The sequence below is a fragment of the Vicia villosa genome, linkage group LG1 (genome assembly GCF_029867415.1).
Source record: "Vicia villosa cultivar HV-30 ecotype Madison, WI linkage group LG1, Vvil1.0, whole genome shotgun sequence".
Taxonomy (NCBI): Eukaryota; Viridiplantae; Streptophyta; class Magnoliopsida; order Fabales; family Fabaceae; genus Vicia; species Vicia villosa.
In genome coordinates, this window is record NC_081180.1 from 27240060 (window position 1) to 27253301 (window position 13242).

General features: G+C 33.5%; 1 protein-coding gene across 1 annotated transcript; it reads left to right on the forward strand.

Annotated features, from left to right (window-relative positions):
• Positions 1-11150: 11150 nt before the first annotated feature.
• Positions 11151-12823, forward strand: LOC131632174 (scopoletin glucosyltransferase-like). Its single transcript, XM_058902959.1, has one exon. The coding sequence runs from the start codon at positions 11297-11299 to the stop codon at positions 12743-12745; it is 1449 nt and encodes a 482-aa protein (XP_058758942.1). The 5' UTR covers positions 11151-11296; the 3' UTR covers positions 12746-12823.
• Positions 12824-13242: the final 419 nt, after the last annotated feature.

Here is a 13242-nt window from a genome sequence, read left to right on the forward strand (position 1 = left end):
CACCATCAAATTGGACCAATATAGCATCAAAGATGCATCACACACAAACACAAAAGAATCACATTACGATAGATGAAAAAGGATGAAGAAAATTACCAAATCTTGAACAAAACTTAGATCCACTTCAAAAATCACCAATACAAATCTTGATCTCTCAACAATTTGAAGAAAAAAAGTGAAATGGATGGTGGTTTAGCTCAAATTTTGTGAGGTTCAAGATGTGACTCACAAACTTTATGAAAGAAAAAGAGCTTTGGTGAATTTGGTAGGGATGAGGAGAGAAATTGCAAGGCGTTTGTTGGCTTTCCAAGCTTGAGAAATGAGAGAGTAGAGACCTCTATTTATAGGATGGGAGCAAGAGTAGTGGCAATTTGGTCATTTTGAATTTGGTAATTAATTTGTGTTTAATTGGTGTTTAAATGGTAAAATGAGACTAAAATGGGTTTAATGAAAGGAATTAATTTTGGTGAGGTGGAAAATTGGTAAAATGGCAAAAATGATCAAAGAAAATAGGTGCCAAAATGATGTCATGCTTCCCTCCTTATTTTTTTGAATTTTGCGCACAGGAAATTGATTTCCCATATGGGTAAATTGATTTCCACCTTCAAATTTTCAAAAATTTTCTTCTTGCACTGTTTTGATTTTTGTCCGATCTTTTACCTGTAAAATATAAACAAAAGAGACAAAAATGCATATTTTTTGAATTTTGGTTAGTATTAAACAAATAAAAAGCTAGAAATGCTCGATAATTCCCCTCAGAGATAATCACAGTACCAAAGATAGAGCTTCACAATGGTGCTCTTGATTAGTGATTAAAATGCAAAGGATGTATGATCTTAGGGTCGAAAATTGGGGTATGACAGATATGACGAGCTATTCAAAAGTAAGCTCTTCATAATCTGATTCTTTATCACAAACTCCAGTCAAGGAAGTAACCTATTAAGAAGTTTTAGTGTCACTCTCAGAATCATCTTCTGACCAAGACAAAGCTAAACCTTTCTACTTCCTCTTGAGATAAGTAGGACACTCAGCTTTTATGTGTCCATACCCTTCACAGTATTGACACTGAACTCATTTTCCTTTGTAGGACTATTTTTCAGTTCTGGACCTTCTCCCAACATCCTGATTATTGCTGATATCGAGTGACTTGTTCTTGACATTTGATCTTGACTTCCAGCCCATCTTTTTAAACACCTTATTAAATAGTCTTCCAAGTAGCACAAGGTCTTCAGATAACCCTTCATCTCTAGCCATGTCACCTATATCTTCTGAACTTTCATCATTAGACACAAAGGTTATATTGTTCTTCTTTTCATACTTTTCACCAAACCCTAGTTCAAAGGTCTGAAGAGATCCCATGAGTTCATCAACCTTCATGTTGTTTATATCTTGGGCTTCTTCAATGGAAGTAACCTTCATGTCAAACCTCTTTGGAAGAGATATGAGAATTTTTCTAACCAACTTGACTTCTAACATCTTCTCTCCCAATGCACTGGAGGCATTGGCTATCTCAATAATATTCATGTGAAAGTCATGAATATTCTCATCTTTCTTCATTCTTAAGTTCTCAAACTTAGTAGTAAGAAGTTAAAGTTTTGACATCTTTACCTTAGAGGTTCCTTCATGAGCAGTCTTCAAAATTTCCCAAGCTTCTTTAGCAACAGTACAACTACCTATTAGTCTGAAGATGTTATTGTCCACTTCATTGAACAGGGCATTCAATGCTTTATATTTTCCTAGAGCATATTTATCATCTTCATCATCCCAGTCTTCCTCCTCCTTCAGTAATTCAGTAATCTTCTCATCCTTATCTTTAGCCAATAGAGGACTTTATTCTTTGACCACAGATTTCCATGCCTTGTTGTCCATGGATTTAATAAAGGCCACCATATGAGTTTTCCAATAGTCATAGTTGGTTCCATCAAGAATGGGTAGTCTATTCACAAATTCTCCTTTCCTGTTCATTGTACCAGAAAGTATCTTCCCTGAATCTCACCCAAATACAGAGCAGTATGCTGCTCTGATACCAATTAAAATTTTGGTATGTAGATATTAGATGTCCTAAGAGATGTCGAGACACTTATATTTGAACAACACTCAATGACAAGATAAATGCAGTTTAAAGGTGCTGAAAAATAAATGAACACACAGATTTGTCCACTCAGTTCTATGTATACAACACCTACGCCTAGAGGTTACCAAGCCAGGGATAAGTCCACTATGATAGTATCAATTCAAAGTCCTATGTAAACAACCTTCAGTTTATTTCCTTCTCACTTAATCACTACCCATGCTATGATTCTACCTAAGACTCACTGAGGTATGAGACCGCTCTCATTCCCCCTCAATCACAATTGTGATTATTAGTTCAAATATTTTAGAAGACACACTTCAAGGACACATAACCACTCAATGCTTAAAAGCTTATGAATGACTAACAGACTTTACAACTCAAAAGAGGCAGTCCTACTCTTTTATCAAGATGATATTAGAGAGGCTCATAATTGACAAGCACAAACCCTATTAAAACACACGTAAGTTCCACTCTAAAACTAGGTTAGTGACAATCTATTTAAAGCACATATCTGAACTGGATTTAGACTTCAAAAATGCAGCAAGAAGGCTGATAAAAGTACATAATCTTCTCCATAAAAATAGGTCTTCAATCTAGATTTTCCTAAAATGTCTCAACATTTAGAAAACAGAATAAACCAACAAAGTTTCAATGAAAGTTTGTATGCTAAGACACTTGTTTGAAAATGAGAGAGTAATTGATTTGAATTGCAATGAAAGAGGTGGAGAATTGAATTATGATATATGCAGTATTTATATCAGTATTGCATCATTTTATAACAGTACAAAATGATCAAACAATGCAATGCTCGTTGTCACTTGCAATTTAGGATAAGAATGTTGCTCTAGAAATTGTCCATTTTTATCATACTTCACCAATACAGATCTATCATTTGTCACAATAACTTTTTGTACAGCACAATGGACGACAAAAGTAGTCGATGACATCAGTAGGAAGAACAAAAGTCAAAGTCCAAGAGGAATTCACTTTGTATTCTTTCATCACCCATATTTGAACCGTATCTTTTCTATAAGGCTTCATATATACGCTGAGAAAATCCTCATATACCCACAAACCACCACAACGACTACGACGCAGAGGATTACCGTCAGAATCATGTGGCAAATGCATATATGAAAGTTTCCTTTCCATTAAATTAAAGGCAACGACATCTGTAGTATATATGTCATAATGATCCACCAACCAATGAATAGCTCCCTTATAGAGAGACCCACCTGTGGGCTCATGCTCGGAGGTATAAGGGAAATGAGGACCCTCAATCTCTTTCCATGTATTAGCTTTCAATGAGAAGTATTCCAAGTATAATTTTGGTACATTGTAATTATGAAAAACCATTGAAACAACCAAGTAATCTTCGGTTGATTCATCATATCCAAAACCATAGCAATAATGATCATAAGAACCGGAACTCAAAGGAGAAGGTATTTCTTTGCAAACTCCCGTGGATGAATTCCATAGGTAGATGTCAAAGCAACCGCATAAAAGTATGAAGCCTCTACATGAGCCGTTAATTTTAAAATTTCTAAGATCCTCTGGAAAGATAGAATCGAGGTTAAGCGGTGCTTCAAAATCGATGGATCGAGTTTCATGAGTTAAAGTTGATATGATTAGAATTCTACGATTGGGTTTTGCAGAGTTAAGTTGAACCACAAAGTGAGGATCATGAGAGATGAGAGAAAACCATAACTTTTCTTCTTTATAAAAATATTTTTTTCTAGAATTTTTTTTTTTTTTTTGTTTATAAACATATTTGTATCAAACTTCTCTGCATTTATGAAAATATTTATATTAATAAAAAATTGTATACTTTTTATAAAAAAATTTATATCAATAATTATGTATTAAATTATCATAACTAAAATTGCATTTTTTTAGGATGCAAAATTATTTAATATTTATTTTTAATTGATTATAAATAATTATATTTTTTTAAAACATAATTGATCTTAAATAAGATTTTATTAACTTTAATTTTGATATAATTAATGGAAGGATAATATTATGTGTAGTATTTCAAAATTCCTATTATATTACTCCATCTCATGCGACTTATCTAAAATGCTCTCTGCTTCCTTAGATATACCTCATGAAGCACTTTTTATTAAAAAATTTGTTTTGTTTCGTAGATGCACATATTGAAGCTTTCGTAGATGCATATACGGAAACATTTTATGTTATATTCGTGTTAGACTATTCTCCTCTCCATTCTTCACATTTCTCATTTCGAAACTCTCAAACCCTCTCAACCTCAAAAATTAAACTTTCACCAAAGTTGTTTTTTTCTCTCGAGTTCGCCGTTAATGTCAACATCAACATATTCCAACAACTTCAAAACTCAATTTAATGAGTAAGTTTTCGAAATTTCTAGTTATTTTAGAGTATTTTCCGTAGAAGAGTTTGAATAGATTTTTAGGTGTAGAAATCATTAGTTACTTTTAGAGCAATGTTGGTATTCTTTGATGTGTTAAATGGACGATCAAATCACCTAGTTGTGAAACATCGAAATCGTATCATTTAGAATTTGAGTAATCAGATTCTAATATCTCATAATCTAAGTCTAAAGTTTCTCTTCATATGTTACTATCAGAGTCAGAGCCCGATAAATTCTTTAACTAATGATCATGCACACTTGAACATATGTAAGTATACTTAATTGTTCATTAACTAATTTGTTATCATCAAAATCTAAGAGATATGGTATAAACCAATTTTCTTACACCATGTGTATTATTTTCGCCACCAGTATTATTTACATAAGTAAGAAATTATCATAAATCACCCCAGTAGCAGAACTAAATTTTCTTAAAAGATCATTAACAACTGAAACAATAACAACACCTAATACACAAGAATACATAACAAGAAAAACCATAGTCACCCACCCATAAGCCTGATAATAAACTCAACAAAGAAAAGAATATTGTGGTATCGCGATGATTTATCTACAACCCCTTCACAAATAATTTCAAATCAACAGTCGTAAAATAGGAGTCCAGTCACAATTTAAAAATTAAAAAAAAAATTGATTTGAAAAATATACTAAAAGAGGAATTAACATGACTTGATTAAATTCTGTAAGAGATTAAATAGAGACCTTTTTTTTTCAAAGACTAATTTGGATTCTCCCTTTTTTGTGAGGGACTAAAATGAGTTTTCACTGGCACTCAAATCACGGTTCAAAAGTAAGAAAAAACCCGATTTAAAAAAAATATTAGTAGATGGAATAAAATGGTTCGGTCAAATCTTGTAAGGGATTTAATAAGAAATTTTTTTCAGGGATTAATATCACTTCTGCGGTTTTTGTGAAGGACTAAAATGAACATTCACTCTTAAAATTAAATTATTAAAGAATTACTATTTTAATTTTCATCATCATCTCGATTTCGTTTATATCTTCAACTTTTCTACTAATAAATAATAATTGTTTTGTGTATAATCATATTATTTACATAACTTATTTGTTTGTCAACTTTATTTATAATAATTTTTTTTTGTTTTGAAAAATTTATCTAAATTTATCTTTAATCATTCAATTAAAATATTTCTTTTAGTTTGAAATTTTTTTATAAAAATTTTCGAATTGACATTTCACAAATAAACAAATAAGAAGAGTTTATTTCACAAATAAAACAATTAAACAAATATTAATGCTTTAAATTAAAATTAAATAAAAAAGTTACATAAATATAAAGAAATTTTAATTTTTTTTTTTTGATGAATATGACGACGCAATTCTCATTGTAACAATGAATTGAAAAAATTAATTATTAAATTTTGTATTATGTTATAATTTAATATTTTTCAATACATATTAAATTTTAATTATTGGCACTTTATTAAAAAGAGATATGATAATAATGGTAGTAATAGTAATAGTTTAAAAAAATAAATTTTGCATCAAAATTACCCCAATTTAAAAAGGTGGCAAAATTATAGATAAGGACAGCGAGATTTTCAGAATCATTAATTTTCTTATTATATAGAAGACAGATGTTAAGCTAATTGTCTATTTTGTCAATGGCATCTAATTAAGAAGCAAACCTTTAATGCACTTTTCATAAGCCAAAATAACTGCAAATCACACAAGCAAAGCTATCAAAGTAAATATGCCTATTACAAATAGTTAACCTATAACCATTTCATAACTATTAACCCTTGATTTTATATACATTAAAACCTATTTGATACTATAATAAAATATATACCTAATTTAAATTTGGATAATGATCGATGAGTTCGCCGTGAAAAAAATTATCGTTGAAATTCTGATATTTAAATCTCAGATGTCTTAAGAGATGTCGAGACACTGATCTCTAAACAACATATAATGAAAAGGTATACAATATAAACAGTGCTGAAACTTAAATGATCAACAGAACTTACAACTCAAAGACACAATCCTACTTTTCTACCAGGATGATATTAGAGAAGTCACAATTCACAAAGACTGCACAAACCCTGACACAAAATACAATGTAAGTTCCACACAACAATTAGGTCGGTTGCTTGCTGATACGGGGTGATCAGAATGAGTGGGTCAGCAGCAATGTCTGAATCTTCGACGGTGATTGAGAGAAAAAAGGGGTGTTGTACCTACAAGGCACTTTGATGCCAAAGTAAGAAAGAGAGCAAAGGTACTATCTGGTCGGTTCAGTTGGGTTTTTTTGAAGCAGACTAAGAAGCTCTTCAAAGCGTTTTCTGACTCCCTAAAGCACTTTAAATCGCGATACTATCTTCTCCACCCTAAAAAAAAGGCGGCCATATATTTAGTTTTTCTACGAGTGCTAGCATTGGACATGCAGGGCAGGCCGAGTTTGAATGAGATCGGGGATCCAAGGATGAGGTTGAGGGGTAGGTTTAGGTTTCATTGGTCGAAATCTTTTAATGATGAGTACTCCGGTCGGGTTAGCCTTGGTTTTGAGTATGCCCTCCTGATGAAGACTCTCAGAGATGCTCTTCAAGCGGCTGTCGTTCGGGAATCTGTCTTTCGTCGCTCTATGGCTTCCATTAAGGATAAGACTGACGAGGAGAGGGCCCTTTCTACCCGAGCGGACTTGAATGTTCAAAATATTAAATAATTAAACACCCAGGGGTCCACCGTCACCTTTCTATATCTCAATTCACAAGTATCACACTAGATAAGGTCCTTTTTACCTAACTCTTTCCAATCCTGAACGAATACTGATTCTAATTTTCAACATCATACTAGAGCAGATCCAATAATAGAGGATTTGTGGTTCGATATCAAGAAATCCGATTTGGTATCTTTAAAGGCAACAAATGATAGATTGAAATAAAAGACAAGGGGGTTGATGAAGATGATGAATTCTGGAAAAAAATTGGAAAAGGTTGTTCTGTGTTATTTTAGTGTTGGTCATTTGGAAAAGTCTATATTAGTATGTTGTAATGTTTTGAATTAGTATGTTTAAATTAAAAAAGTCTGTATTGAATTTTAAAGTTATCAATGGGAAATGATTGGTTACACCTTGCTAATAGTATGTATTGAGTTTTGATTTTTGTATGAAATGGGAAATGATTGGTATGCACTTGAACATAATCAAGAATAACAATTTTAACATGACAAATAATTACAGGTCCAAAACAGTTTATAGGTCCTTCATACACACTCAAGTCCTCACTAGCAAATTCACCACTATGGCAGATTGTAATGATTAGATATTCATCCATTTCAGACTATGCCCTAGATAGACATGAAGAACAATGATTTTAGAAACATGGAATAAAAAACAAAATAAAGTATCAGACCTAACTACGTTACTAATACAGATGCAGAAACTTACTTCTGATGTCGTCTTCGCTTTCACCTTGAATGTCGTATTCGTCTTCGTTCGCAGCAACTTCAACTCGGAGATTCGTCAATGGCAGCTATGCTAGGGTTTCCTCCAAGAACCAACAATGACAAATGAAGTTTCTATTTCACTTCCCTTTTCTATTTTATTTCTCAGACAAAATAAACCACCTGACAATTATAAGGGACCAGAATGGACTTTAGGGTATAGTTACAAGACCAAAAGGGGTATTTTGTCTATTTTTTTCGGCTTATCACCACCGGTATAGTTCGGTGTTTCCACCCGATCGCAATTGCGGGGATCGAACCGTGGTTCTCTCTACCAAGTCCAGCGCCAATTACCATTGACGATTTATTTTCAATTATATTAATTTTTTAACAAAAAATATTAAATTTAAAGATAATGTAATTTTAATATAAAATAATTTCATGATATATATTTATTTTTAAATATAATAAATTTCAAATATGATAAATATATTAATAGTTTATTTTAATATATGTTGTATGCATTTAAAAATATAAAAAATATTTTTTTTTTGCAAATTTCTAGTAAAATAATAAAACGGTGGCATTTCATTTTATTTATAAGTTGTAGTGGAGCAAGAGATACATACATATAGGGGTGATCGTATCCGAACCAATCCAAAAGGAAAACCGCAAACCGAACCAATCCAAACTGAAAACCGCAAAAACCGCGTTTGGTTTGGATGATTTTGGATGATTTTTTTGGCCAAACCGCACGGTTCGGTTTGCGGTTTTCATTTCACAAAACCGAACCAAACCAAACTGAACCACATATTTAACTAAAATTTTGAATTTCTATAATTAATTTATTATATTTCCAATCCAATTGCAATATTGTACACTCACGTCACGTGACTCACTATTCCTTCATTCTTCCTTCCTATTCAACATTTCAACTTCATTCTTTGATTTCTCTCTCACTCATTCTAGAGAAGCATTTGATGTATATGTAGTACTGATAATATTTAGTCCTGAAGTTGTAATGTTGTATTAATATTTAGAACTGAAGTTATCTGATACTTGTATATGTAGTATGTAGTTTATTAGTATGAAAAACTGTATATTGTATGTAGTATGAATAACTAAAGTTATATTAGTAATTTAGTATGTAGTATATGTAAAATACATAGTATGCTACTGTAAAATACATGATACAGTTATATGGTAGTAATTTTGGTGTAAAATACATGTATGGAATAATGAATTATTTTGGTGTAATTAGTATGAAAAACTTCTTTTTAATGATACTGTAATATATGTAATATAAGTATGGAAGAATGAATTATTTTCTTTTTTTATTTTAGTACATTTTTATTTTATGGTGTAAACCGCAGTCCACCGAACCAATCCTAACCGCATTGGTTTGGCTTGGTTTGGTTTGGATGACTTTTTAAAATTAACCGAACCAAACCGAACCGCATGCATTTTTATCTCGCGGTTAGGATGACTTTTATGCTCAAAACCGAACCAAACCGCACTGCGAACACCCCTACATACGTATACATCAACCGATTCGATGGCAAGCAAATGAATTTGGGAGGAGTGAACATTCAATTAAATTGGATAAAATAACCTGCATTTAATGTATTTGGGTTAAATTTGTAATTATAAAACATTAGTGTCTATTACTAATAATATAATAAAAGTAGATAAATGGACCTCTCAAATTTTGACAAAACTAAGTTGGATAAAGTTATCCAACTTTTAAATGGGGCCATAAAATAATAGGCAAAATACTTATTTTGGTCCCTTAACTATACCCCTAGGTTCAGTTTGGTCCCTTAATTTTTTTCGTGCCAAAATGGTCTTTTAACTTTTTAATAGATGCATATGAGTCCCTTCCTTCCACTCCGTTAGTCAAAGTCTGTTAAATGTCTACGTGGCAGTGACATGTGGATTTGACCAAGTATTGTGAGGGACTTAGCATCGAAAAAACCGACGCTAAAAATTATTGTTGTTCATCTACTTCCCCAAAATTTTTCTTAAAAAAAACTTAAAAATTTGGGGATATCAACAAAAACTCAAAATTTCTTACTAAAAATCGTGAACAGCATAAATTTCTTACTAACAAAAAAAATTCCATAAAATCATATCTCTTCCACCCATAACAGCATATCTCTTTCTCTCATAAAACGTGAACAAAACTTCTCTCTTCCTCTCTTTTTCATCTCTTACTAACAACAACAAATTCTATAAAATCAAATGAACACAATGCAATCAAGTCCTGCAATCTCAACAATAAATCACAAGCAACAAAAACATCATGAAAAAAGTGGTTGTCGGAGGGGTGGGGGCTTCAACGGAGATCTGGTGCGGAGGGAGGATGGAACACGGTTGGCCGTAGACGGCGGAAGGGTGCTTCCATGCTTTCGGTCCGTTTATGATATTTTCTTTTCTCACTCTTCTTTGTTCTGTTTTGATTTTGCTTTAATCCATAGATTTTGCATTGAGGTCGAAGAGGATTTATTGTTTTTGTGCAGGTTCTTGAATCAGATTGTGTTTAGAGGTGAGTTTGGTGGTGTTGATTTTGAATTTGTGAGGTTTATGTCATGTTGATGTGTTTTATTTACATGAGTTTGTTGTTGTTGTGATTTGGTAAAGTGACAAAAGTTGAAGATAATTTGTGGCTACTCTGTTAGATTTTGCAGGTTTATGGTTTGGGTTGGAGGATGACAAAGGTCATGTTAATGGTGCATAATGAAGGTTTATGGTTTGTTGTTATCATCAAATTTTTGGGTTTTTTTGAAGGAAAATTTTTTGGGAAGAAGATGAACAATAATTAAAAAAAATCCAGAAATAGTTTTTAGCGTCGGTTTTTCCGACGATAATCCATCACAATACTAGGTCAAATCCACCTGTCAATGCCACGTAGACATTTAACAGATTTTAACTAACGGAGTAGATGGAAGGGACTCATATGCATCTATTAAAAAGTTAAAGGACCATTTTGACACGAAAAAAAGTTAAGGGACCAAACTGAACTTAGGGGTATAGTTAAGAGACCAAAATAGATATTTTGCCAAAATAATAATATGCATTAGTAACAATATGATAAAGTGGACACATGGACCTTTCAAATTTCAATAGTTGACAAGTAAGTTGAATAAAGTTACCTTGGTAGATAAGAATTTGCCATCTTAAACCAAACCATTTGTAAGCTAGTACTATCGATAAGGCACGCATTTTAATCATAGTATCAAGTCGAGAGGCTATATATATAGAAACCGACAAACATTTAAAGTGATTGTCATTGTAAACCACACAAGAGAATTCATTGCTTGTCTGTTCCCGGTTATAACACTCCTTCAAAAAGGAACCGGCGATACAAAATACAAAGAGCGTAAGAAGCTAGGGGAAAAGCAAAGATGAATATGGAAGGAGAAGAGAAACCCCTTAAAATCTACTTCATACCTTACTTAGCACCTGGTCATATAATCCCTCTATGCGATATAGCAACTCTCTTCGCTTCACGCCGTCAACATGTCACCATCATAACCACACCTTCCAACGCTCAAATCCTTCGTAAATCCATCCCTTTAAACCAACACCTCCGTCTTCACACCGTTCCATTTCCTTCCCAGGAACTTGGCCTCCCTGACGGCGTTGAAAGCCTCTCCTCCGCCACTAACACTGATAAACTCGTTAAAATCTACCAAGTCACCACTCTTCTCCAACCACCTATCCAACAGTTTGTCGAGCAGAACCCACCTGATTGCATCGTCGCGGATTTCTTGTTTCCGTGGGTTGATGAGCTTGCAAACAAGCTTCAAATTCCTAGATTCGCTTTCAACGGTTTCTCACTCTTTGCTATATGTGCCATTGAATCTGTTAAAGCAAACTCTCTTTATGAATCTTCATGTTATGTAATTCCTGACCTTCCTCATTCTATCTCCATGAACGCAACACCGCCGAAGGTAATGAGTGAACTGTTGGAAGCGCTTTTGGAAACGGTGTTCAAAAGTAATGGAATCATTGTGAACAGTTTCGCTGAACTTGACGGTGAAGACTACATCAAACACTACGAGGAAACCACAGGTCACAAAGCTTGGCATCTTGGTCCAGCTTCTCTTATTCGTAGAACACTTCAAGAGAAATCAGAGAGAGGAGAACAGAGCGTGGTGAACATGCATGAGTGCTTGAGTTGGCTCGACTCAAAGCGAGTTAACTCGGTGTTGTATATATGCTTCGGAAGTGTGTGCCATTTTGAAGATAAACAGCTTTACGAAATTTCGTGTGCTGTAGAAGCATCAGGTCACGAATTCGTATGGGTTGTTCCAGAGAAGAAAGGGAAGGAAGATGAGAGTGAAGAAGAGAAAGAAAAGTGGTTGCCGAAGGGATTTGAAGAGAGAATGATTGCGAAGAAGAAGGGTTTGATTATTAAGGGGTGGGCACCGCAGGTTATGATTCTGAACCACCATGCTGTGGGTGCGTTTTTGACGCATTGTGGGTGGAATTCAACCGTGGAGGCTGTTAGTGCGGGGGTTCCGATGATAACATGGCCGGTTCATGGTGAGCAATTCTACAATGAGAAGTTGATAACGCAGGTGCAGGGGATTGGGGTGGAGGTGGGTGCAGCTGAGTGGAGGATGATGGGGTTTGGGGAAAGAGAAAAGATTGTGAGTAGAGAGAGTATTGAGAAGGCTGTGAGGAGGTTAATGGATGGTGGTGATGAAGCTGAGAAAATCAGACAGAGTGCTCTAGAGTTTGGGGATAAGGCCAAAATGGCAGTTCAGGAAGGTGGCTCATCTCACATGAATTTAACTGTCTTGATTGATGAACTTCTACAATTGAGGGACCGCAAGTTTCTAGAGTAAAAGTAATTTTATTTCTTTGTTTTTAGTTATTTATAGTTTCTAGTTTTTATTTATTGAATTGTCATTTCTAGTTCTAAACGATAAAAGAGCGGGATAATTTTTCTACTCATAAAAAAATAATGTATCTTCAACCATCTCATTATACTATTTAATTTTAACTAGACTGTACACCGTACGATGTAGGCAGTGTTTTAAAAACCGGACCGGCCGGTCGAACCGGAAACCGATCAGGTAACCGGTCTGGTTCAATAGTCGGATCTGGTATGCCATCAAATCGGTGGGAATCGGTGAAAACCGGAAAAATCGGGAAAATCGGAAAATCGGCGGTTTAATTTTTTTTTTTTTAAACTTTTTTCTAAAAACTTTTTTTAACATTTCTTTTAAACTCTTTTTTAATATATTTAGTAGTGTATTACTTAAATAGCATTCTCACATAGTTTTTTCGTTAGTGACAAATTAAAAACTTTATTGTCTATTTGTTATCTTTGCTAATAAAT

Bases quoted from the DNA above. Each gene is read 5' to 3' on its own strand.
- LOC131632174 (XM_058902959.1), top strand. From the start codon at position 11,297: ATGAATATGGAAGGAGAAGAGAAACCCCTTAAAATCTACTTCATACCT.